The sequence below is a fragment of the Micropterus salmoides genome, unplaced genomic scaffold, assembly GCF_014851395.1.
Source record: "Micropterus salmoides isolate LMB-PRFRI ecotype aquatic unplaced genomic scaffold, ASM1485139v1 Ms_hic_scaffold_17, whole genome shotgun sequence".
NCBI lineage: Eukaryota > Metazoa > Chordata > Actinopteri > Centrarchiformes > Centrarchidae > Micropterus > Micropterus salmoides.
The window spans coordinates 28,915,789-28,943,223 of record NW_024040817.1 but is presented as its reverse complement, the minus strand read 5'-3'; the positions used below and the strand labels follow the sequence as shown (position 1 = coordinate 28,943,223).

The window sequence follows — 27,435 nt, the reverse complement described above, 5'->3', positions numbered from 1 at the left end:
GAATGTTACAAAAGTGTTTATTCTTTCATTTAGAGTTCAAGCAGTAAAGATGTGTTATGGTCTCTCCTATTAAAACAGGAAATATCAGTAGCCCAGAATGGTCAACAACAGTACTTCACAGAGAAAGAACACAACACAGGTTTTTGGTTGTGAACTGCCACTAGGCACATTTTCAGAGGTTTGGAAAATTAAGAGATGTTTAAAAGTAGATTTGAGTGAAAAAAGGAAATCTTTGACTTTTCTCAGTATTATAATGAAGCAGCGTGTAGATTGCTGGCAGTGTGACCCTATTCTCTAATGGAATGTTTCAAGATGTGGACATAGCTCCAACTTAACGTCTCACATTATATGAACACCTAAAAAAAATTTATGGAATCCCTGGTCGTTGTTGCTAGGATCAAAACAGTCTTGAGATGAGGGGTAAAAACTGTACATTTGTATACTGTACAACAGCCTCCGATTTGAAAACACACAGTAATCATACACATTTAGTGTAAAAGCAAGACAACACAAGGAGCTCCCAGTTTTATTAAATCTACAGTTTTCTCATGTCATGTGTTATTTCTTGTGTTATGTGCCATTTTGTATCCAGCTGGATTAAAAAGCTTTGAGCCACTAAAGGCTGCTATCAAACCCCTCCTACTATTGTAAAATAACACACATCACTATAAAACAAAAATCAGCAGGAAATTCAAGGACATGGTACATATTACAGTTTGACTTATGAGAACCTGTTTTTCTTTAGTTTTAAATAAATCATACAAAAATAGTAGTGTACATTTTACAATCTGTCATGGTCCCGTTTATTCTCAGTGTAGCGTCTGCGGTGAGTGTATAACTCAACTATACACACACACACACACACACACACACACACACACACACACACACACACACACGCGCACACTCACTGGTTCATTACTAAGTGATGTCTGACTCTTTTCAGATAGTGCTGAGTGCCAAACAGTCCTAAGCTCCTGGCTCCAGTCCTTGGGGAGTCGGTCCGTCACTCTCCCTCCGTGGCTCAGCTGCTTTCGCAAACACGCTGCCTCTCCACAGATAATCCCTACTTCTCCCCCAGGTCACCCTATATTTTGTTTCTCATCCCGTCTCTCAGGTTATCTTTGCAGGTCTCCGGGGAGGTAAAGAAAAAACGAGTCCCTATGATCCCTCTTTGCCCTCTGAGCTCTCCGGCGGCGCTGGAGGCTCCTCCGCCGTCGGTGACTGCGCCCCTCCCGGACCATCTGCACACAACACAAGAAGAAATATGTAAAAAAAAAATAATAATTAGACTGTCAAAGCTATTGCTGATCAATACCAATGAGATAATGATTATTACATCACTACGGTAGGTGCTGAAATGTTTCGCTTGCAAGTCATTTTATGGCTCCTGCTGTTTGAAAAAAACACAAAGCCAGTTTCAAAACCCCCAAAAGTAGCATGGCACCAAGCAACACCTACATCTGGGACTCATTTGGGGCTATAGAGGGAAAATGTATGGTGTGTCCAGAACTCCAGTATCATAGATAAACAAGTGTAACGTAACAAAATGTTGTTAGTTAATTGGCAATAAAACTATAGAGCCTGCGCAGTCTGCAAGTCAAGATTTGAGAGTGCACAGAGATATGCATGTAAGGATAGTTAGTAAAGCCAGAACTGTTATATATATTTGGATTATGCAAGACCAGAGCTGGGCCCTAGGGAGCAAATGTTACAACTGGGTAGCTAGCAGTGTCATGCCTGAGTTTGAATTAGAAGTGGGGCGTCATCATGTTGAATTAGGATATTTCCCAGTGTGTGCCATCATCTTTTCTTTGTCATAAAAATATATATATACACACATATATATACATACATACACACAGCCACATTTGGCATGTTAAAGTTCATAGCAGGCAAACTTTCATTAGCTGTGCATTCCAGTACTAAAAAAAGAACAAGATTGACAGATTTGTGCATGATATCAGGACTTGCACTACAAATTAAATATTCAAGTTGTATAGTCTGAATATGCCATGTGATCAATATTGTAATAATGAAAAAGAAAACCTTGTGTATCTTACCTTCGAGGGACAGCTCAGCCAGCTTAAGAGGCAGGTCGCCAGGGTTTACGCCTGCAGGAGAGCCCAGGATGTCAGGCAGTGCATTTCTCCTCCCCGAGCGCCCAGAGGAGGCAAAGTCCAACACTGGCTCTACTTCCGTCATCTCAGGACCCCTCTATGATAAAAAGCGGGACACAGTACAATGTTACATGTATGCCTGCCCTTCAATGTAGTGCTCTACAACAAGAAAGCAAGAGTACTGTTTGGAGAGCTTAGCAGTTCTGTACAGTAAGGACTGAAAGCACCGCCTTGTTTGTTGCAATATGAAAACCTGTAAATTAGTGTAAAAGGAGTGTTTTATGAAAAAACATACGTTTCACCATAAATTCAGCAGATCTCTTTCTATGCTAAAGTGCTCTGTGATCTCAGCTGAATTATCAGTAGCTATACAGTTAAAGTATTACCATATTAACTAGTCACCATGTTAACTAGTTGCTTGTTGCGAGTGTGCTGGACAGTTAAGTAGCTAATAGCAAAGGAAACAAAGGTAACAATTACAGTACCACCCACTCGCACAAATAAGATGAGGCTGAAAGTCTCTAACTTGTAGCTCAGTTAGCATGCATGGAAAACCCATCTGTAGTAAAGTAACTAATGTGTAAAGGAAACATTAAGTCAACTCAACATTATTCACTGTTTTTCCCTGTAAATCATCAAGGTTATTCATGAGATTAGCTGAAATGTTTCAATATTATTGGATTGTTTTGCTTGGTTTTTCAAAATGACAGAGTTACTGTAGCTACAGCTAGCTAACTGATCTATTGGACAGTTGGATAGTTAATAGCAAAATAGGCAGACTTGTTGTAATGTTGAATAATCAGTGCAACAAATGCATTTCAGCCTGATTTAGAACAGATTGGCATACATCACATGAGGTTCAGGGTCTAATTTCTATGACCATTAAATAAGTGAGCTTTCGTCATGTTAGCATGAAAACCCCTGTGCAGTAGGCTACAGTAAGTAAGCACATTTTTCATTATCTTCACTAAGCCGATGTAGTAACTTTAATGACATTCTAATTATATCACGCTGGAAATGATTGATATGTTACATTATGAGTAACACAGAGCACAGCAGTGGCCATTTATCTTGACGTATCTCAGAAAACAAAATGTACCTAAACTGTTTAGTGATTTGAGCATCAAGAGAAAAGATTTGTCATTGAAGCGGAGGATGTGTCTGTCTGGTCTCATGGCAACCAGCAGCTGGGGAACCAGCTCCAGGCTACGCTGGTGACAGGCAGAATTACATCCCTTGTCTCACACACACACACACACACACACACACACACATACAGCGAGCTGGTGTTGCCATGGCAACACAACAGAAAAAGCACCACTGGCAGGTAAACATATGACTAAACTCCATTCTCTCACTATCTCACTTTCTCTTCCCAGACTCCCTCTTTTGTTGTGTTGCCTCGCTTTAAATAACCATACCATTCTGTGGAGCAAAATCCCATTTCCCCATCGCTCTCATTCAACAAAGGAATGACATGTGAGTTGATACGTACTTGCAGCTATAAACTCACACACTCGCAGGCGAGATCTCTAGAAAAAAGGGCCACAGGTTGGCCATCTGTTAGCCTCAAGCGCTATTGTAGCTTAGCCATTGAGCTCATATAGGCCAAAGTACAGCATTGTAGCCTATTTTTAAAAACAACTCCATGAACATATTTCCTCCAACACTTTTGCATAATCGCATGTTGACAACTAAGCCCATGACTCTGCACATAGAGGGAGGAATAGGCAATGCAGGGTAAATACAATGAGATTGTAGCTTTTGCGTGGCTTTGTTAGATTAAAAGATGACAGACGCAGCATTTTTGAACTTTAATATGTAATCATCTAAATAACTGTGCTGTCTAAGATTACCATAAATGATTGATAGTTTTCATTTCAAAGCATAAGTACTGTTTTGAAATCTATAACCACATTACCCATTCACCCTATGGCCATCCTCCCTCTCAACATCTTTGGATTTAAATACTGAGATCATGAGTCCTCCAATGCACCCCCTACCACCATCAGAATCATTTGACCAGAATCCAAAAAGAAGTTTGATATAAGTATATATTTGTCTAATTATTTCATAGTTTGTGCATTCAGTTCAACTATGCTTTCTTGAATTTTTTTCCTGATATAAAAAGGTCTAAATAGTGTTTCAACTTCAACTCCACACTGTTAGAAATGCAATTCTGAAGCCTTTATTCATTTATGATTTTGTTGGCATCAAAGCAGTCAAATTTATATTCACAGAATCAAAACTGGAATCAGCCTATACCATGTCACATATTTAAAAAAATCAAGTTTGAATAAAGTTGAACCACCATGCACGCAATCCATGTAGATCCTAAAGTACAGTGTACAATTGACCTTCTGCTCGTAAGCGCTGCCTCACATCAGTGACAAATTAACTCTTACTTTAAGGCAGTTGCATTTTACAGAGTCTGCAAACAGCCTCCCGTTTATGTTTCCAAACATTCCTTCCTTAAGCTAGTTGACTCCATTTTTTGTTAGCAACAGTGGATCTATGAGTGTTTCCATCCACCTGTTTTTATGTGCATTCTCAATTTGTGATTGTTTGAGGTCTGAGTGAAGCTCTTTTAATTACATCATCTCATTACGTCCTCTTCTTCTGCAATGTTTAATGGCACCCAAGTGGATAATTTGTGCCACCAATTGTTAATGTGAATGCACCAACTCCTAATTTGCAAGTCATAATGAATGGGTCAAACAGTTGAGAGGACAGTAACAGTGACAGCCCTAATCCACCATGAGTACGTTTTCAATTGCAGAATGTGAACTCCCCCATGTTGCTAAAAACCCCAAATGTACATAAAATACAGTGGATGTGGCCTCAATGTCCTCTACGGCCACTGTAATTTCAGGTCTTTAAACTGAAGTGCCCTCTCGCGAACCATTCTGTAGTGGCAGTAAACTTGGCCTTTCAGTAGGATCTTACTGTAGGCGTTCCGGGAGGCTAGAAGAAGTGTTCCAGTTTCCCTTCTCTGGCCCCACATGTCAAAGATGCTCTTTGTCCTGGATGGCCACAGTTCAAATGAAAGTTCGACAATAGGAGTGTAATCAGGGTTCCCTCAGGAACACTTTGGCTAAATCAGGACAAAGATCATCTCGCATTCCTGCTTCAGTCTGACAAGGTTATTATCAAGAAGAACAAATCATTGTCAATGAAAAGCTAGGATTCGTCTGTTAATCTGTGCAATTAAAACTAGAATGTGGCTGAAATATATTGTTAGCTTTGTTTTAGTATTAAATGGTGCTTAGAGGATTCCCTCTTTAGTTGTTGTGTAGAAATGATGAAAACATACAAAAAGTACCAAACATTGGCTTTCAGAAGCCTTAATACATAATTATCAGTGTCAATAACCTCCACCGTTAGTACAGTCCTAATTAGAACATTGGTTTGGTAACTTTTACTAAGCCATCTGATTAAATATTAAACAGGCAGTGACCCATCATCTGAACAGGTTATTTTAGTTGATAATCCAACAACAGTTAAAATAGGATTATCTTGTCAAGAAAATTGACCTAGATACTATGATGCCTGCGCCGGCTCAGTCTGACACGGGAACAAGCCGCAGGTATGTTATGCAACAAGGCAGAGTTATAAAAGCCTTTTGACTGAAGAACTGTCAAAGGTTAAGAGTTGTTCACAACTGAAATGGTGCAAAGGTGCTGAGTAACAAAACACACAAACATAAAAGGCTACCTTTCTTCTTTTCTTAAAACTGTGAACATGTGACGGCTCTGCAGGATTCCCCAATGTCCTGGAAAATCTGGAAAAAAGTTGACCAATTTTCCAGTCATGGAAAATAAAAGGAAAAATAAAATGCCCTGGGAAATTTTGTGTTGTCCTGGAAAATTCTTTCAACATTGCCCTATTTTCCTCTAGCTGAAAATGAATAGTTAAATAGTTAACTATTCTAAACTAAAACATTTTAGTTAACTAAAAACTAAAATGTAATTTATTTTAGTTAATTATTATTTTAGTTTAGTTAATAGCTGTAACAGTTAACTAAAATAGTTAAAAGTTATATTCAGGATCATAGTAATGTTCAAATGGTAATTTTTGGATGACAGTCGGGTCTCGGTACATGTTGTGGAAATGCTATGAACACACAGATGCCACATGCAGGTTGGATGACATTACAATTTAAGTGGCCGAAACACTAAATAATGTCACTATTAGTCACTGCTGGCTGGTAAGTACTGTAGTTTTTTTTAGTTGAATAGATAAACGCTGCTTTCTTCCTAACTTGGTTGAATAATGTTAAATTGGTTAGCATGGTTTAGTTCAGTTGCCAATGTTGACGTGCTTGCTAGCTTGTTTTGCCTGCAAAGGTTTAAGTTTTGTGATTCCACTATGACTAGCAGCAGTGGTGTGGGGTATCATTGAGAGAGATGGATAATAATGAATGGGAGTCCAACTACGGCAAAATACTTGCTAACGTTGTCATTACATTGCTAGCATTGTCTCTTCAAACGCACACTGGATTGTTGGGGTAAAATGGACCATAACGTACAGCGGTAGCTCACAGTTAATATTACTAGTAAAGGGGCTGAAGAAAGGTGCAATAAACTAATAAAGAGTCAGTGGCAGTTAACAATCCTAGTCCACTCTACGATCTCTGAATCATACATTAAGGTATATATATTTGTCAGAAGGCAAAATTGTAATAAATGGATTACTGGTATAAATGAACAGCAGTGATAATGGTACATTTTATTTACAAAGCACTTGCCAAGCATGGAGAACAACGGGCTTTCCAAAAGAAATAAATTAGAATGCCAGAAAAATAAATATATTAAAAAAGAACATTTAAACAATATTATATATATATATAGCCTATACATAACATATTAGTGTATGGCGTGATTCCTGTTCACCAGCTAGATAATCATTGAAAATGTCCTGGAAAAGTCCTGGAAAATGATCTCAAGAAAAGAGTGGGAATCCTGGTCAATTAAATAAGAGCTCATTAATACTGCAAATTGCTACCTGGGCTATTTCTAAACACAGTGACCTCTATAATTTAGTAACAAATTCTACAATATCTACTTGAAACATCCTCTATCTTGCAGGGCCACTATGTAAATAATGATGCAGCTAAAAGTATCCTCACATCTTGTCAATTGGATGTGCAAATAATTCATCTATGTGTTTAACAAAGCGGGTCTGTTGGATCGCTGAACTTCAACAGCCCATCACATTCAATTTTGAAGGGTAATTTTGACCACAACAGCACACAGTATTGTCTCTGATCAAACCTCACAGTGCTCTCAATGCCGGTGAGAGTGGCTCTATTCAGAAGAAGCCTTGCTGGCTTTTGGAGAGAGCAGCTCCTTTTCTAAATGGAAAAGCAAGTCCAAGGACACTGAGCAAGAAAGCTCGTCTCAGCAGGCACTGAGAGTATGGAGGCTTTCAGCACCACGGACAGAGCAAGAGAAAGAGCGACAAACAGAAAGGGATACAGAGAGCTCAATAATTTGGACTTTGTGCATCAGTGCAACCAACACTGACATATTGGACCTTCTGTCGCGTGGACAAAATGTCAAAATGAAACTCTATTCAAGAACCTGGCAAGTAAATATTCTTTTGATATTGACAAATGCTTCACATGTTGTAAATCTTCACTGGAGACCTTTCACAGTCAGTATACAACTAACATCCCAAGGAGCTCTTATCTCATTCCTGCTAACTTTAGCCACCAAAACACAGTATGTAGAGCAGCAGCAACATAGTTCTTGATCATTTCTGACCAAACTGAACACATTTAATAATTTGGCAATACTGACGCAAATATAATACAGGGTTTCAGTACCATTAATAGAATTATTATTTATTATAATTATATATACTTTTTCAACATCACTTTTCACCATGACCTACCTCTTTCACAATAGAAACAGTACTATACATACTGGAACTGACTGGTTTCAGGCTTACAAATATGTATTATCAGTAATTAGGCCTGAAGGATTTTATAAAAAATATCTAATTGCAATTATTTTGACTGACATTGCAATTGTGATATAATTTGCAATATTGGAGGGAATGATCATTCTTACATTATTATTCTCATTTTCATTGAAAAACATTTAAATGATTATGGTGTGCTTTTTTGCAAGAATCTGTACCAAACAGAGATATTTTCTTATGTCTGTAGAATATGATGTGTAGGCCAGCCCAGGACATCTCTGCAGCATGACAATATTTAATTAAAAAAATATTGAGCCTGTAATTTGAAAAATGCAGTAAGCATTATTGCGATTGTGATAAGATTTCAATTAATTGTTCAGGCCTATAAGTAATCAGGTACAATATCAAAACAATATTTTAATATATGGGTTATTTGACACGTGGATGGTTCAGTTGCATAAAAGATGCTTTGAAGGACCCATCTGCTGCACAGAAAAGGACATGAATGAAGGTGTCATTTCCATTACGGTCAGGGGTCATGTCAGAATAAATGTGACATTTATCTGCTTGAGGGATTGCAGACACTTGGAAACAGTGTTATGTTTAGCTATAAATCTGGATAAAGCACTGACAAAACCGCTCTCTAAACGGGCCAGGAAAATTCCAATGTCTGATTCTCAAGTTTTTCTGGGTTGAAAATGTAACAGATCATGACGCCAGTAAAACATATTGAATCAAACAATAAATGTTGTGATTTTTACGCTGATAATCAAGGAGAGTTCACAATCTCACCAGGATTCCACTGATACACAGTTTTGCTATTATATATTGTTTTTAATCATATAAGCATTAGGGCTGCAACTAATGACTATTTTTGTAGTCTACTAATCTATTAATTAATGATTCGATTAGTCAACTATTAACGATTATTTTTGTCACACCTTAACCCTAACCCTAATTAAACCATTTTACTAATTAAATATCTTTCAAGTGAATTACTGATCTGCAACACACGACTAACTAGCTAACGTTCCCATTAAGTGAACAGGGTTTACTATTCAGAATGAACACCAGTATCAATGCCAGGGGGAAACCAGGGAAGAAGACAAGACAGGATAGGCTCCTCCTATAATTCACTGATTTATACAAACTTTAAAACTTTTAACTGTTTAACAAAGATTTTTGCTTTGGAACTATATAAAATAAAAGCAAATTAAAAGCAAGTACTATAACGACAACTGTACACTAACAATGTATTGTCTATTTAGAACAATAAAGCAACAGCCCCCTTATTTTTCAAAAGACATCATGAGCCAGATGTTCCTTGATGTACTTTAAACCATTACTCATTACTAATAACTTTACTAATAAACAACCAGAAATGCTCCTAATATGAAGATTGCTATCTCTCCCTTAAATGGCAACCATGCGCGTCGACAATGAAATTTCACGCTGACGGATTTTTATAGTCGACGTTGTCGACTACGTCGACTAATCGTTGCAGCCCTAATCAGTATCAGCCTGGACTGTATGAGTACATCATTGTCTAGAGCTATGTGAAAATAAAAGAGAAAACTACCTTCCTTTACATATTTTATTAATTCACTTTCAAAGCTGAATGTGCTCTTAAGTTTGATTTGGGGAACTAAAAAAAATTGATTCTTAACCTTGGGTACACTTATTACACTTACACAATATTCTACACTCAAGGTTCACTCACTGTTCTTTCCCCCCTGAAACTTTAGACTGTATCTCATGGCCTTCTTCATCAAATAGAACTAATGAACTCATACGTAAGACAACCTGCAGACAAAAACTCCACTTAGGTCACCTGATGACACCAAGCAAGTTCCATTCACTGCAGCAGGCCATGCAATACGGTCAAATTCCATGTGTATTGTTAATTTAATATTAATATTAGATAAAAATAAAACTTCATTGTATTATTTAGTAGCAAGTTTGGTAACGCTCAAATTTTCGGGTGTGTAATTTCCATAATATTTCTTCATAATTTCCTTGGGAGTTTTGTTTAAAGAACTATGTAATCTAGTACTACTTATTCATAGTTTTCACATGACGTCACATTTCAAAGAAAACGCTCCCTTGGAGGGCAAAAAGATGTCATTTTCCGCTGCCCGCCAACCAGGAAGCTAGATGTTAAATAGTTTTTATACCGCTGTGCACTATCCCCACTGATACAGATATCTACATTTGAGTGTTTAAAACATTTTACAGTGTAAAAATACTTTGAGCATTTGTGTACTGTAATGTCAACATATACACTCTTAGTGATATCTGCAATAACCTAATGTTGCTTATAGTCATAAACTGTTTACACAAGCACAAAATAAAAGCAACTCTAGGCAGCTTCAGTACAGAAATATCAGCACTGGCCTTTAAAAAGCCATATCTGTCAAAGCTTTGTTCTCTCCAAACAAGAGACAATGATATATATCAGTTCTCTGAGCAAAGCAGCCTGGCCCTGCCTGCTGCCTGCGGCTGACCTCTATTCTGCTTCTCATCAGTCACAGAGTGACAGCCTCGGAGAAGCTGCCACTGTCACCGCACACACTACAGCTTCACTATAGTCAATACGTCACAAATCAGTGCATATAACACATGAACTGGCAATAATTACATTAAACATTATTGCATTTTTCCATTCATGTATGCCATAATTTAGAGCGATATTTAATATATTTAATTTAGGTAGTCACTGTGGATGATTTCCAGTGACAAAGCAATTGTGTTCATTTCACTTATGCAATCCCATTCTTAACTCTCGTGCTCCATCTAATAGTAGAAAGGAAGCAAGGAAGGAAGGAAGGAAATAGGAATAGTAATAGATTGCTTACAATAATCCAGAACCAGTTTCCCTCACCGCAACAAATCCAACCCCTATATATGTATCCCCCTCTCCAATTATTAGTCAGTAAGACTGTGGGGGTTTCGGTCAGAAAACGGCCTGCCCGCCCAACAAGGAACTGCGAGAGAAATGATGTTTACACAGCCGGCGCAGAAGTTTCAGATGAATAAATAATGCCTGGGATTAAGTCCCTTGCTATTTTTAGTCCCTCATACCCTGTGATTATTCCCTGTCCTTCTCCCCACTTTTTTCACTGTTATCCTAAAGCTTAACATGCCCTAGCTGCCATGGAAACTGCACCATTGTTATAAAGGCAGTTATATAGTGGAGGAGGGGAGCCAAGGAAGGAGCAAACTATCTTTATACTGCATTGCCATTGGTTTGTTTTTTTCTTGCTCATGTCTTTTGTTACAATAATGTCAGATTTGAAGTGAACATTAAATTAAGGTAAACTAGGATTGTTGCTGCTGCATGTATAAGCAAAGAAAATAATGCAATAAAAAACTGTTAACACTGTGATATGTAGGAATATATTATTTAAAAAATATTATTAATCACTATCCAAACTGATTAAATACAAAAAGATTGATGCAATATTTATAATGTGAAAATATAACGAGATAAGACATATGCAAGTTCTATGCAAAATACAGCACCTGAGGAAAAATGCCAAGAAAGAAAATGGGCTTCGCTCATCATATTCACATTAACAGGTGCACAGAAGGTCATACATATGCATAAAGGCTGGAAGGTGAAGCACGACTCTAATTTCAGCAGTTGATTTAAAAAAATAAATAAAAAAACAACATGTTCTTTTCCAAAGTAGCAGCAGTAGAGAGAGAGAGAGAGAGAGAGAGAGAGAGAGAGAGAGAGAGAGAGAGAGAGAGAGAGAGAGAGAGAGATGGGCAGAGAGTTGAGACTGATCTAATGAGACAGCATGATCACAGCCTCCCTTCAGATCTCGCAAACATCCTGGGCAGATCTTCCTGTCTCTTCTGCTGAACCGCGCAGCCCTTTTTCTCACTATGGCTGCTTGCTTTCATGTTTCAGAAGCCAGGACTCACAGACAAAAACGCATCAGCGCAGGTTTTTACTTTGCAGATAATTTGCTTAGGGGGAGAATCTTTTGAGAGAGAAATTGTCAAGGTCCTGCGCTACAAGTCTGTGCATGTACACAGTATAACCCAAATGAAGAATGTCTCAAGATGAAATATTTTTCTAGGTTTTTAATAAACCTGTCAATGCCAATTATTTCTCAAAGAATCTGAGGGATGGATATTTTCTTATAATTATTATCATCAATATTATTACTTTTAGTGTCCTGCTGTAGTATAAATTCAGAGTATTTTACATCTGAATATGAATTTAGTTCAGGGGAAATCACTCAATTGCCTGTTTGCTAAACACCTTCCCCCAATTAGCAATTTTCCAAACCTAGCCTAGCAAACATAAACTAGGCTCCACAGGTCCTTCAGGCTCTGGAATTGTCCACATAAAAACAAGAGTTTGCAGGTGGTGTTTTAACCCTTCCAAAAACAAAAACACAAGAGAAAAAATGTTAACAATGCATTTGGACATAGTAAGCTTGAAACGGTATGCCAGGCTAACTCTTACTAGTCACATAGCGTTACCAAAGGCAAGGAGCATATCATTTGCTAACTACATACATTTCTGGGGTTTCAGGTAATCAGGATATGTTAGAAAAAGCTTGGTTCACGACTGGAACCTCCACCTCCTGGGAGACATTGCAGCTATGTCAGTTTAAGCTAATGTTTGCTGCTTTTGCCTGCTCTTTATTTGTTTTGACAGTTTACACCACAGCAATTCCAGCCAAACCTGTGCCCTGCGATATCATTATGTTTGACAAACATATCAGTTAATTCTCCTTCTCAAATCCTTTTCTTTCATAAAAAGATTTCTCCTTAATTAGCCTGCTAGCTGCAGCTGAGAAGCTGTGCCAGCAACTGTCACGACAGCCGGCAAAATCTATGGTCAAGGTGTAAGAACAAGAAGCCTGCTTTTGTTTTTCTTCTCTGTGAAAATAATTGTTACAAATTTCAAGTGGTAAATCTGCACATGCGCCATGCTAGATGGGAAACTTGGAAACAAAAAAATATATTAAAATAATAAAAATGAATATCAATTTCCCAATTATCATCTTCAAACAACTGGCATTGCTAATGAACTTTAACTACCCACAATACCAAAGGGAAGTTGCAAGCACTCACTGAAATCATTCAGCTATAATTCAGCAGCATTGTTTACTGGTACACAGGTCCAAAGAGCACCTCCCGTTGCAGTCCTTCAAATGGCACCTGAAAGCAAACCACCCTGTCTGTAATTAACTGTGTTTAATGTGCAATAACAACAACAAGCCATTATACGAAATGAGCCCGACAAAGTGCCCTCCACGTTGCCAAACAGGAGACAGACTGAGCAGCGTTTCATAAGGGTCAATCACAACCAGCACCCCGCTATTTACAGCAATTAGCACACTTGATAGAGAGCCGTAAAGAATGGCTGGCAGGCAGCGCTGGCAAAAGCCTCAGGGATGATCGGAAGAAAAGAACATGCGGAGCAAGACAGTTTTGGGAGATTTACGACTTTTACACCTCATGTTCCGATTTATCTCTGATCACCAACTAATCCTGACTATACACCAATGGCCCTCCAATGTGCTCCATTAGAAAGTTCAAACATGCAAGAGAGAAAAACCACATTGTCCTAACACTACAGAATGTCCTATTTTTTGCCTAGTGGTGGCTGCACACATGACAGTGTGGCCATTGATCTATCAGTCTAATTAGACTGAGTGAATGTGAGCATAGATCGGTGGCCTCCGACGCCGATCTTCACCGGTTTGGTTTAATTGCTTTACGCAGAGCTCCACCGATTTTACGCATCAAAGCCAGCTTACTTGTCAATTTCAATTTCCAATTTCACAAGCTGAGTAGTACCTCAGCTTGTGAAAACTGTCCACTGCAGGAGCTGTGTTAAGTCAGGGAAGCCTACGTTACAAACAGGAGGCACGGAGTTTGGAAAGCATGGCTTTTTACTAGCCATGGAGGGTCTAACATAATGACACTACTGAGCTGCATTAGGGAACGTGTACGATACAGCTTTATTGCAGCTTGACCCATACCAGGCACTTAAAGTCAATATATGTCTGCCTTTGCTGTATTCTTTTTGATCTGTCTCTTGCTAGTTCCCCAACTTGGTAGCAGTGCAACACAGAATCATTTGACAGAGTTTCTGCTTTCCTGATGTCCACGGGTTTTCTATCACTATTAGTGCTGGGCAGCGATTAAAAGTTTTAACGTGGAGCACAAATCATTGGAAGAGAGACTCATCCTCTTTATTTGTGAGTTTCCAGAATCTATTACTATTATCTATTACTAAATAGGACATTAACAGGAGGGAATTCGCATGACAGAGAAAGCTACATGTAGGCCTATCAGGTAAAGTTATGTAGCCTTTAATTAACTTAAGTTAAATAGGCTACAGCTGTGTAGCGCACAGAAGCCGTTGCCATGGTTACTATCCATGGAGTGCCTGCCGTTTACTCGTGGAGCGCTTGTCTCCCTTTCTGATCACCGGAGCAAAGAGCAACCTCGCCGGGCCAAGCGACTATGTTGTGATTTTAACAACATTCTTAAGACCGACATCATCCTCAATACTAATCAGCACGCAGTGTGTAGCTCTCCATGTCGCTGTGGCGTTTGATCGCTTGTCTTGCTTTTGTTTATCTACTTCTCCCACACGCTCCATCCAGTTTAGTCTGCCAAAGCCTCCCACCACTGCTTGTTTGAGTGAGTGATTTGCAGGCTGATCAACATCCCGCCCCTCCTGTGACCCATGGATTGACTGTATGTGTATTCAGAGCCAGTGAGCAACAGACTTTCAAAATAGCCCTAGTCACTTTATATATATATACTGAACAAAATTATAAATGCAACGCTTTTGTTTTTGCCCCCATTCATCTTGAGCTGAACTCAAAGATCTAAGACTTTCTCTATGTACACAAAAGGCCTATTTCTCTCAAATATTGTTCATAAATCTGTCTAAATCTGTGTTAGTGAGCACTTCTCCTTTGCTGAGATGATCCATCCACCTCACAGGCGTGGTATATCAAGATGCTGATCAGACAGCATGGGTATTGCACAGGTGTGCCTTAGGCTGGCCACAATAAAAGGCCACTTGAAAATGTGTAGTTCCATCACACAGCATAACGCCACAGATGTTGCATGTTTTGAGGGAGCGTGCAATTAGCATGTGATATTATTATTGTAGGAGTTGTAGCAGTAAAAGCAAAATAATTTTGGTATCCTATGAAAAGGCTTTCCAACCTGCCAAAAATAAACACTCAATACTTGTTTTTATTGTTAACCATGTCAAATGAAAATGTTGAAGATCTGTCAGCAAAGGTTTCAATCTAGCGCTGCAAAGTGATGGGTATTTTTTGACATACAAAATGAAGTGCATAATACAAAACCTAGCAAGTTAATATAAGTCTAAGAAAACAAATACACAGACATGGATAAAAAGTCTGAAGAGTCTAAAGATTATAGGTGTTTTGAGGAGTTTTGTGAATGATGTGAATGTGTCTGCCTGTCAAATGTGAGGGGGGGGAGTGCATTCCAGAGCTGGGTGCCAAGCAGCTAAAGGCACGGGGTCCCATGGTGGGGAGGCGGAATTTAGCTGAAATAAATCCATGTATAAAACACGGACGTAAACCCATAGGTTTCTGAAGAGCGATGGTGAAGCTCAGTGTGGTGGTTCCAGCCATCGCCATCATGACTGTGCCTGACTCCAGCTAATCCAAAAATTAGCGGCTAGCCACCTGTGAGAGCACCCCTCTGTCACTCAAAGCAGCCATGCTCTTAATTAAGCATGACTTATTTAAGCCTTAATATAATTTAAACGGGGAAATTATAAAATTAAAAATCCCCCCCCCTACATTTGTCATGAACGGGGAAATAAGCTATAGGAAATGACTTGCTTTTGGAATCACCCTCAAGTGGCCATACGATGAACTGCAGTTTTTGGAACTTAAGTCCTATAGGTTGTTTAAAACAGAAATTAGTCGATTGACCTCTGACATCTGTGGCTGACTTCTTAGAAAAGGCAACAAACGGTCTGACCCACTTTGAGTGTTTCTGTCACTCGGCGATTAAGCTAGCCCCACCGAAATTTGGAGTGCACACGTATTAAAGCCTTTATGGTAAATCCACTGAAACGGACCAATGCGAGCTGACAGGCAGGTTAGAGACTTTATCCTGTCAGTTTCTCTCTTTACAAAGACAAGTGTTGCAGTATGAGAGTCCTACCTGAAGAGAGGCTGTGAAGTCTTCATGTTACGCCGTACGAGAACCACATACAAAATTATTTATCAAATTGGGTCGGACTTGATGAATTTGGCGCGAGGATACACGTGTCTGGTTTTCAAAATAAGGTGTCTCTACAGTATGGAAATAAGATTAATTGAATTATATTCACAGAAAGTATAAAACATATTACATCATGTGTACAAGTAATTGTACACATGTAATTTACTTCACCGGACCCTCTAGGGCCTTGGACCCACCACCCATAGTCTCTCCAAATCCTTTGGGAAACACTAAGTAAAAAGCACATTTTGACTATTTCATTTATGCAATGGTAAAAAAAAAAAGGACAAATAAATGGAAAAAATGGAAATTCATTATATTCGGTTCCGGCTTCAGCCAAGGATCTTTATTTCGGTGCATCCCTAACCAGATGTAGTAGTATCAGCTGTCAGAAGCCATATATCAGTTTCACCCTTGTAGTGGCAGTAGGGCCAGAAGAATAAATCTACTGTATGTGTCACACGTATCGGACATGTGTGACACATTAGAATGAGAGAACACTGTGTGCTGCCATCACATCAATATTTCAGCACAAAGCCTGATTTGAGGAGTGCAACCAAGGCCGTCCTCCACCCCGGGCACTCTCCGGACTAGACCATTGTGTCAACAGCGATGCGGCCTGGGTGGCTTCGGCTGCACGTGCTGCTCCTGCATGCTGGCTACCACCCATGGGCCTCAAGCACTCTCTGACAACAACCCTGGCAAATGGGGCATCGGCTGAGACACACACACACACACACACACACACACACACACACAATTGCTGTAAAGCCAACACACACACTGCCACCCTGCATCAGCAGAAGTGTCAAGCTCTTGTGCTGTTTTTGTGTTTGTGATTAAAGCTGCACTCAGCAGCGGGGATAAAAGAAGAGCTGCAGGAGAAGAGGATTTCATCTCGTCCAGTAGAATTTTCACTCATCTAGTCATAATGCAATCTTCCAACTTTTATCCAGGTCCAGAATTAACAGAGGAGGACTAACATCCACTTCCCAAACATTTCCATCAGCTCCTCCTGGAAAATCCCAAGCTGTTCCCAGACCCAACAGGACATATAGTCCAACCTGCGTGTTTGGGACCTAACCCACCAACATCAGATCTGTAGGTCCAATATTAAATCTCCTTTTGGCGCTGCTTTGGTCTTCCCAATGCCAGAGAAAAATATCTGGCTCTTTAGATGTAAATGCTCCACTGTACTGAGATTTTTTTTATTCTTAAGATTATGTGAGAACAGCTGCTTGCTGCTGCTGGAAATCATGTGATGAAAGCAGAGTTGCGCGCCAGAAAACCAAAACAATAAGCTACAACAAGACTGAAGAGCTCCTTAGGGCTCATTGAAACTCCAACTGGGTGATGATTCTCTGTTTGTTTGTCATTACTAGGGACACCAATAACATTGCAAACAAAAATAGTGATTAGTGCAGCTTTAAGTTCGGCACAGTATATTAGCGCCAGTGATGAAGCCACCAAAGCTCTTCTCTAGTCCTTCCAGACTAAATCCAACTCGGATGGAGATGGAGTTATTTTGATTTCTAGCTGATGACACTCAAAATGTTCAAACATTTGCTGCCATTTGAAGATGCAAATGTGCAAAGCTGCCAGGTGCAGCTGTAGAGAGTTGTCTTCAGTGTGAACTACGTTTGGTGGGTGCCCGCTGAAAAGCTATTCAAGCAGCAATTGTACCTCCTCACCCTCTTACAGCCTCTCCATTTGCCAATCAACAGAATGAGCTCTTCAGACGGCTGGTGTCTGACAAACGGTTTTGAGATGCTGTGCCTGTTTCTAGGGCAGACGGAATTTCACGCAGTAATTATGGGGGAAAACAGAGCAGCTGATCCTATTGTGTGTTCTGATGCACTGAAAAGGTCACTGATCTGTGGACTGAATGGATGCCTTGGGAATTACAATAAACTCTTTGTCTCCACAGAGGAACCAACCCATCTCACCTACTGTTCCCTTCCCATCTAATCAGTACCGAGAGGCTGGCAGCAGGAGAGATGACATTGACGAACCACAGTCCTTTCCCATAGAGCCCGGCAGAGGCATGCTGGGGGACGTCTATTGAGTTATGCTGCCACCCCCCTGCCTCTCGTCAGGCCGGGCTGCTGGGAAAATGGGCATGGAGAGGTCAGAACAGTCTAACGCAGCTTCTTAGGAAACAGGTCCCCTCTGTTCCTATTATAATCCTCCGTCCTCTACATCTCTGCAAAATATGTCCGCCGTCTTATATGTCCTCCAGACCCAGGTGGGGGAAGAACTGACTGACATGTTTTAATGGCAGAAAGATAAAAGTATCCGTAGCCAAATGGCAGCCAGCCATAGGTCACAGTAAAGGGCAATGGACTTTACAGAAGCACCGAACTCTTATAGGTCACTGGTCAATACAGAGGAATAATGAATGACTAGAATATAGCCCGGCAAATTACTCTTTCCCTCCTCAAAGAGGCGAGGCCCGCAATCAATAGGAATTAAATTTGGCGGCGGGTGGTGAGATTATAAGTGACAGGCAATGCTTGGCTGTCGTTTATCTTGTTGCAAAGTGACATATTTTCAAAAGAACACTTTTCTTTCCTTCAGTAGCACCTTTATGGTGGACAGCAGCAGCAAAAAAAAAAAAAAGTCCCAAAACAACATGTTTTTTTCATCTCAAAACACAACAGGTCTGCAGCAGGGTTGAGCAGGGCTGGCTATCTTTTCAAGTGTTTGGATGCTAACGCCGCTACGATACCTGCATTTTGGGGCTGATACCAAAATGCCACAGTTTTTGATGCCTTACTTTGAGGCATACTAACACTTGATAATCAGACTAAATTGTCTTTTTTTTTTTTTTTACTTCAATATGAATGTTGTTGCTTGCCCTGACCAATCAGCAGTGACTGACAAATCCAACCGCTACATTATTTTCACTTGACAGGAAAGGCACTTAAACGCAAAGCAACATTTCACTTTGTGCTCTCTGTCCAAAACCCAAACATACCCAAGTTATATATATATATATATATATATATATATATTTTTTTTTTATGAGAAAAGCAGCACTGCCTCACATTTGAGAATCTAAAACCAGCAACGGTATGGCACGTTTGCTTAAAAGTTTTGGAGCTTTTTCATATGCAAATGGTTTCTGTATTGAAATATCAACATAAAATATGAGCAAAATATCTCTATCACCCTAACATGCATATTGGTCAAACCTGAACACACCGTTAATGTGACCATCTTGGCTCTTTCATGAGGGAAAATGTTAGACAGCTGCTGAAGGTAAGCTGCTCAGTATAGTGTCGAGGCCACTGGAGATTAACCAGATTTTATAAGTGAGGCAGTTAGCTGTTTATGGATTAGAGGGGCAGCCTTTGTAACATATAAAAGGTAAGGCCGACTGGGGCTGCTCATCAGGTTATTGATAAAGGACTGAGCAGCCAGTCACGTCTGGCACCTCTGGGACTCTAGGGTGGGTGTGCAGAGGGCACGTGGTGCGATGTCGTCATCTGTCCGCCGTCATCTGTGTTAACACACAGTGACATGAAGCCTTTTTCCTAGAAAAAGCAGGATCCGGAAGGAGAACAGATGATAGGACGTCAAATGATTCACCCAGGACCGACAGAACAGAGCATACTGCCTGCTGCGATGATTTATATTACATTAAATGCTGGTACTGTATGTAAAAAAAGAAAAGAAAAAAGGATTGAGCCTACAGCCAGTTTATTGAAGCTTTCATGTTTACTTTTCTAACTGTTTTTCTAGTAGGTGTTTCCTAGGAAGAATCACAGGAAGTCATGTGTGATCCCGGTTATGTTTGTAATAAACAATAAAAGACCGCCACCAAACCAAGACGCACACGTTTCAGCAGCACAATAAAAATAAATCCTGGTATTGCCCATGCTGTCTGATTGGCAGGTAACTAACAGCAAAAAACGCCACAGCAACCAGCCACTGAACCAAGAATGATTTTCAGAAATGACCTCCTGGATATGTAATTAACACGGGGTGAAACCGTAAAATTAAAGCAAGTGCCTTGGAGCTAAAATGAGTATTAAAAAAAGGGAGGAGCTGCCGGTCCCCCCCCCCAGCAGACCCAGACCTCATTTCCCCCTTGACATTGCACATTCAAGACGACCAGGAACAACTACACAAACGCTGACACTCTATTCACGGTTTTAAATTCTGTGCCTCTTTTTTTCCCTGCAAAATATTTTCAGCTCCATGTTTACCAGAGCATAAAGGCTGAGGCTTGTTCAAGGGCCTTTGCACATGTGGAGCTGCATGGCACTCGTTTGAGTGGGAATAGATGCTTTCATAAGGGTAAGGACATGAAGGGCTAAAACACGCACACAATCATTTTTTGTCATGTCTGGGACAGTTTCCTTAAGAGTTTATCAGATTAAAGAGTTTGCCAGTTATTACCATAAGGCAGTTAGGTTTATCATATATTATTTTCAGTGGAGGTTTTTATTTTTTCAGCATCTCATGATGGTCCAAGTGGTATATTAGGACTATTCTTAATGCACAGCGGTCACATTTAAAACAACACAAAATACTGCCCACTAGGCTGATACTGACTGAATAAACTCTTTAACTCGTATTCTAACCATATATTCTCACAGCCTCGGTCCCTTTAGTGTGAAATAATAACCAAAGGTATGCTTTTCTTATCGGTTACAAATTCCTCTGGGTAGCTATAACATTTCAAATTTGAAATGTCAGTTTTAGACTGATGGTTTGACTTCACCATCTCATCATCATCATCATCATCTGAAGGTGACGGTTTTTACGCACCTTTGGAGAAACCAAAGCAGAGAAGCCAGCCGCCATAGAGCTCTCTGCTGGGAGCCAGTGGCATTTTCATTTGAGCAGCTGATACACACACACACACACGATGCCCTGACCCCATATGGAGGTGACAGGTAGGCTGCTGGAGTTGACACTAGCCTATTGTCTGTTTGTTTTAACAATTGCCAAAGTGTTCGATTTAAACAAGCCTGCAGCTGACGCCAGATAGGCTATGCCTGGTGTTGAGGGGGTCACATGAAGCTCTGTTGTTTTAGATCCCGTTTATGTTTTGCTATTTTTTTAAGTCAGTTTCAGTGCCAATAATGGCTCCAGCATGGCTCATTGATTCTTCCCTGCACGCCTTTACTCAACTGTTACCAGCAGCTTCTTCTCCAGCAGTCATTCCCCCGCCTGCTTTGGAGCTTTGTCGTTGTGTTTAGCGAAACAGCAGCAGAAGCCTGTCTGATGTCCAACCTGTGGAGCAGAACAGGTGACAGTGTAAATGCGCAACGATGGACACTCACCAACTGATTTCAGTGCGCTTCGCAGAGGTAAAAACAACAACCAAGGAGTCCGAAGTTGGAATTAGCCGCCAGCCACCATCTTCTGCAGGGACGAAGAAGAGAAAGTGCGGGGTGTCAGGGGGTCCGTCCTTCATTACAGCCGACACCGCTGGACCCGCGGCATTGTGGACCGCACAGCGCTCGCACCACACGGACAGCCGAGCGCTTCACTCTGCGCTCATTCCCAGCAGCAACAGGGAGGTGCAGCAAGCTGCACGCACTCAGCCCGGAGGATACAGGAAAGGATAGGGGTTTGGCCCTTCAAAGTAAAAGCAGAACGGCTTTAGAGAAAGACATCTTGAATTGGGCAGATCAGGAGAAGAGGAACCTATTATCAGAATTAGCACAGAAAACAAAATATAAATCATAACACAAATTTATAGGGAAATAGAAAAATAATCAATGTAAAATATGCAATAGGCCTGCTATTTAACCAAGGCTGTTTTAGTTTCACTTATTCAGTAAGTCAAACCAGATGATATATGATAGCTAGTTATAGGCTATATTTATGGTACAATTATTATTATTATTAACAACATTTGGCTACTATCTAGCAGTAGTATAGTAAGGTAACGTTGCAGAAAGTCTATTTACTTTTCTCTTTAAAAAGTGTTTTGTTTTATTTTGAAGTCAAGGACACAGCTTCCTGTGGAATTCTCATTAACTCCTTATGTTTTGTCCTGCCGCTGCTGCTCAGAGGTTTGTACCATTGTGCTTTTAGTGAGGGGTGCACCATATATACACATTCAAATAGGCTATTAAGAAATGGAATCGCCTTATCACCTGTCATTTGACAGAATCCAATCACTCAGTAATTTGTCCTCAGTCCTGAGTTGTATGGCTCATTTATTTTATCTCTCCTTATCTCCTTCTTATTACATGGATAATCAAACCAGGGCACGTGTATTGATGCTACCACTTTAAAGCAGAAACAGAAAAAGCACAGCAAAACCAAAAGCTGTCATTTTTTCAGTCAACGGGCTTTTCTTTACATTCTCAGTATTTTGTTTTGTGTAGCTCATTTAGAGATAAGCAATGCATTCATGAACCCATGCATTGATGCGAACCACGTTTTTGGATTCTTCGGAGGATATTCTAAGCGTGCTGTGCTTTGGGGGAGAATCTAGGCTTTACCTTTCAACTGATTCTTCATAGGTGAACACCTTCACAGTATTTCTGAAGGTCAGACACAAACAGATGGAGGTTCGCCCCCCTGTTGCTTTAAACTGTCTGACCTGTCACACCTGTTTACTCGCTGTGCGCTGCTTCTGGTGAAACTAATTCAGTATCAGTCCCATCTGCTTGTGACTTTGCACTGGCTTATTCTGCATGTGGGCTATTAGTGCTTTCCCCTATAATTTCCCTTTAGTAGAAATGTATAAATATGTTCTAATACAACATACATATAAGTTAAGGGTCTTTATTATTTAGCTGTAGCCTACACTATAAAACTCTTAATATTATGCCATGTTGCCCACCTGAGCATTAATACTGTCTACACGCATAGGTGAAAAAGACACTCTTAATAGAAAAAGTCTGTTTATTTTACTCAACACTGAGTTTACTGTGTGATACTGTTTAGAATTTTATTCAGTGCCCTATTCAACGAAGGTTAAAATCAAGGGCAACTGGACTTGGTTGAAGATACTGGAAGACGTTTCGTCCCTCATCCAAAGGACTTCTTCAGTTCTGACTGACTGGCAGGGAAACTCAGCTATTTAACCTCAGTGGGGTCGTTGGCCCGGGTCATCGATACCGCTGGTTCGTTAGTGTTCCTTGTTGCTGTGACGACAGTCGTTACAGTCGTTAAGACTACCTGTGGCCGAGACTGAACGACCATCGTTGGTATCTTCACCTGAGGCCAACAGGTTAAGTTTGTTGAGTTTCCTGGGAAGTGATGAAAGGACAGCATTGTAAGTGGGGGATAAGTGGTGGCGTAGACCCCCTCCTCTGTTCAATGACGGCTTCTCGACCCTGGTGTAGATGGCTTCCTTGACACCTCTTTCAAACTATCCATCTTCTCTGTCTAAAATGTGCACCTGGTGGTCCTCAAACGAGTGTCCTCTGTCCTTCAGATGTAAGTAGACTGCAGAGTCTTGACCTGAGGAGTTGGCCCTTCTGTTTTGAGCCATGCGTTTGTGTGGTGGTTGTTTAGTCTCCCCAATATACAGGTCTGTGCATTCCTCACTGCATTGGACCGCATACACTAGATTGCTTTTCTTGTGTTTGGGTGTGCGGTCTTTGGGGTGTACCAGCATCTGTCTTAGTGTGTTCTTGGGTTTAGAAAACACAGGGATGTTGTGTTTGTTAAAAATCCTCCTGAGTTTCTCTGATACTCCAGAAACGCATGGAATCACAATGTTGTTGCGTTTGACCTTCTTTTCTTTATCCCCTGTAGTGTTGGTCTTCCTGGATCTTGTGGCTGTTTTCACAAAGGTCCATTCAGGGTATCCACAGGCTGTTAGTGCCCCTCTTCAGGTGTTTCTGTTCCTTCTCTCTGGCTTGGGCGCTTGTTGATATGTTATGTGGATACCCTAAATGGACCTTTGTGAAAACAGCCACAAGATTAGTAGATAAAATATTGTGGTGACATATGAAGTTTGATGTCATCATTTGCAGTCTTCGTAAAAAAAATAAAATACAAATCTAATCACAAAACACAAGTAGTTTATGCAATTATAGAACCCAGGAGAAGTTAAAGCTGATGGATACATGGAGCAACTTTTCCTTTACGGAAAATATAACTACAACTTCTGATTACGTCAATTAGTTCAGATGTGTCACATCTCATGGTGTCATTCTGAATCACGTTTTTTCCTCTCTTCTTTGCTACTCCATAGTTATTAGAGGCGGTCCCCTCAATGGCAGGTTTTGATATTACAGGAGAGCTATTCCATCGATTTAGCTTTAGCTAGATTTAGATTTAGCACTCCTTGGACACCCAACTCGACACATATGGACGCTTGGTCAAGACCCCTCAAGAGTAGCTTTTCAACGCACTGGGTTTGATTCCCTTTAACATCATTTTTGCACGTGTAGGGTATGGTCGTCAAGTTGGCAATAATAAACATGTATGGTTATACTAAATACAATAAATAAGATAAGACAGACTTTATTGTCCCCAAAGGAAATTTGTCTTGGACACAAACAGCATCTGCTGTTAAAATAATAATAACAACAATAAGAAGAAGAAGAAGAAGAAGAAGAAAAAGAAGATGAAAAAGAACTTAAATTTATAAAGCGCCTGTAATGAAACCCAAGGACACTTGATTCAAATGACATACATGTACATACACAGACTGTGACATACACAATACTCACAGCAACAAATTGCACACTGTCCTTGTACAACATCCCTGTTGTATCATAATCATCATCATAATGGTGAACATAGTATATACATTATGAGTAAGCCGCCTCATCAACATAGTTATCATATAATGTGCATGTGTACAGTTGAAAATAATGAGCCTGCACTGGGGAACTCAGAAGTGTCTGCCAGAGGGAAGAAGCTGATACTCAGGGTGGAGGACATAGGAGGGGTCTAAAATTATTTGGCCCTGTCTGATGATTGTTTCATCATAGACAACATGGAGTGTCAGATTCTGCCTGAATCCCATGATTTCCATGGCTCTCTGTGTCAGGTTATCTGGGCTGATATGCTGATATGCTCTGAACTACGGCATGGTAGAAAAGTAGCATCACTTTCTGGTATAGCAGTATAGCAGCTGTTGGACCTGTTTGCAGACATTATCTACCTAAACATGTCAGTTTGTTGAATAAATAAATAAAACACGTTGTGAAATGGTCGCAGTTTGGTTAGGTTTAGGCACCACAACTCCTAATGTTTAGGAAACGATCAAGTTTGGCAAGTTTTGGTTCAAATAAGTATGTTAGTCACAAAAGTTACTTAAGTTATGTAGCATGAGTACAACATTGAAGAATCAACGTTGACTAAATGTTTCACACAGGAAATGAACGCCGGTCTCCTGGGTGAAAGTCCGAGACTTTTCTAGGCTTACTTGTAGTGTTCAACAATGAAGCTAAAGAGCTTCCCAATGCATTAAAAACTGACGCTAAGGGGTGTTGACCAAGCGTCCGTATTGTGTGACCACTTGGGAGTGAGTTGAAACCCAACAGTCTGCACTGTTGAGCTCACAATTGACAGTTTCAGAAAAGGATCGATGCAGCAGAACCAGAGATATTGTCTTTATAGTTGTGTCCGCTGTGCATTCTACCTCCTTGTCAAAACCTGCTGCATACATTACCCACAATGCAACTGAACCATCAACACTGCAGTCAGAGATTAAGGTGGTATTATTCTAGTAGCGGCCAATGTAGCCTCAAGTAGAGATGAATAGTGGTCTAGAGAGGTCTGGTAAACTCACTCATCTCCACACCATAAGCTTTTTTTATTTTCAAACTTGTAGTCCACACCCAACCCAATGCTGACTCAAGTGACATCACTGGAGGACATTAATATAATTTATTTATGTTCATGCAGCTCCCTCTGAGACAGACAAGGTTTTTCACAGTACTCCACATCACCTGGAAACATGCTTTGATGTGTAAAATTGATGGAGTCCCCCTTTACTAACTGGCAGACTGACAATACAGCAAAAGTTACAAAGAAGGTTATGAACTGTCACCATGCCAGTTAGTAAACCACACTGAACAGAGTCAGGCTTACATGTCACACTGTATATGTTATGTTTGTGTAGCAGACCTGATGAGGACACCTTTACTTTGTTTCTTTGCAGGTGCATTACTTTCACCATGGATCTGCTCCTTTAGCACTCTGTACTTTGTCTTTCTCTTGCCTGTGTTTCCCACACGACTATAATGTCCTTGTAAGACATATTTTGGCACAGAATAGAGAATCATGCACAAGCCTCAGTGGCTGGTTATAAAGTTTCAATGTGAAAAAGTTTTCTATTTATTTATTTAGCATATCTCCATAGGGGGTAAATACAATACTATACAATACAATAGTAGGCTGAATTGTAGATCTTAATACCAACCTGTTTGTAATTCTTAGATCAAGCCATAATAATTACAGTTTTGATCACCGCAAACACACTGTAAGACCTCATAAGGTATATTGAAGAGATAACAGTGGAAATAAAATATGGACAATAAAATTAGGCTTGTAATAAATAAAATTGTATTACAACAGATACGTAATGCAATGTAACAAAGGTTTCATAGCAAGAACTTTGTGAATGTTATGTTGGCTGGTTTAAAATGAATTGGTTTTGCTTTCTTTCTGTAGGTGATGGATGTGTGTTTGAAAAAAATATAATAAACACAGCCTTGAATATGCCCCTTTTTTACCTGAATTCCATAAAACATATTTGACGTTGAAGTTACAGTGTTTAAAGTAAATTATATGACTATAAGTGAGACATAGTTTCGCTTTAACACATTCATCTCTAATTGGTCCAACCTTTGGAGTGACGACTGACAAAAGCAGTCTGGGTGTTGGATAACAGGAAAACTGCTACAATGGGTTACACCCTGTGTGAAGTAACATTCACAGATTAATATTTCTGAAATTACCTAAACAAAGTCGGAAGTATAGGAGAATGTGCTGCTAAAATAAAACTGAGAACGTCAACATAGACGGTGTCTAGAACAACAACACAGTTCATAATAATCCGCGGATTCGTTGTATTTCATGTGGTTATATTTATCCACAAAACGCATAAATAAATAAATTGAAATAACATCAGATTCTCCTAGTGTGAATGCATCGGCGACGCGAAGCTTTTATTTTGGAGGAAGTAGCCGGATTTCCGCCTGTT

At 40.0% G+C, this 27,435-nt stretch overlaps 1 protein-coding gene across 3 annotated transcripts; it reads right to left on the bottom strand.

Moving 5' to 3' along the window:
* Positions 1–21,817, bottom strand: pkib (protein kinase (cAMP-dependent, catalytic) inhibitor beta). Of its 3 annotated transcripts, XM_038724941.1 has the most exons (4): positions 21,634–21,817; positions 21,441–21,542; positions 2,064–2,217; positions 1–1,244 (listed from the first exon to the last, which is right to left on the bottom strand). In XM_038724941.1, the coding sequence occupies exons 3-4, from the start codon at positions 2,203–2,205 to the stop codon at positions 1,162–1,164; spliced, it is 225 nt and encodes a 74-aa protein (XP_038580869.1). In that variant the 5' UTR covers positions 2,206–2,217; positions 21,441–21,542; positions 21,634–21,817; the 3' UTR covers positions 1–1,161. The 3 variants fall into 3 exon arrangements, with proteins under 3 accessions (XP_038580869.1, XP_038580868.1, XP_038580867.1); XM_038724940.1 differs by lacking the exon at positions 21,441–21,542 and having other exon boundaries at positions 21,593–21,815; XM_038724939.1 differs by lacking the exons at positions 21,441–21,542; positions 21,634–21,817 and adding an exon at positions 13,140–13,197.
* Between the last annotated feature and the right edge of the window lie 5,618 nt (positions 21,818–27,435).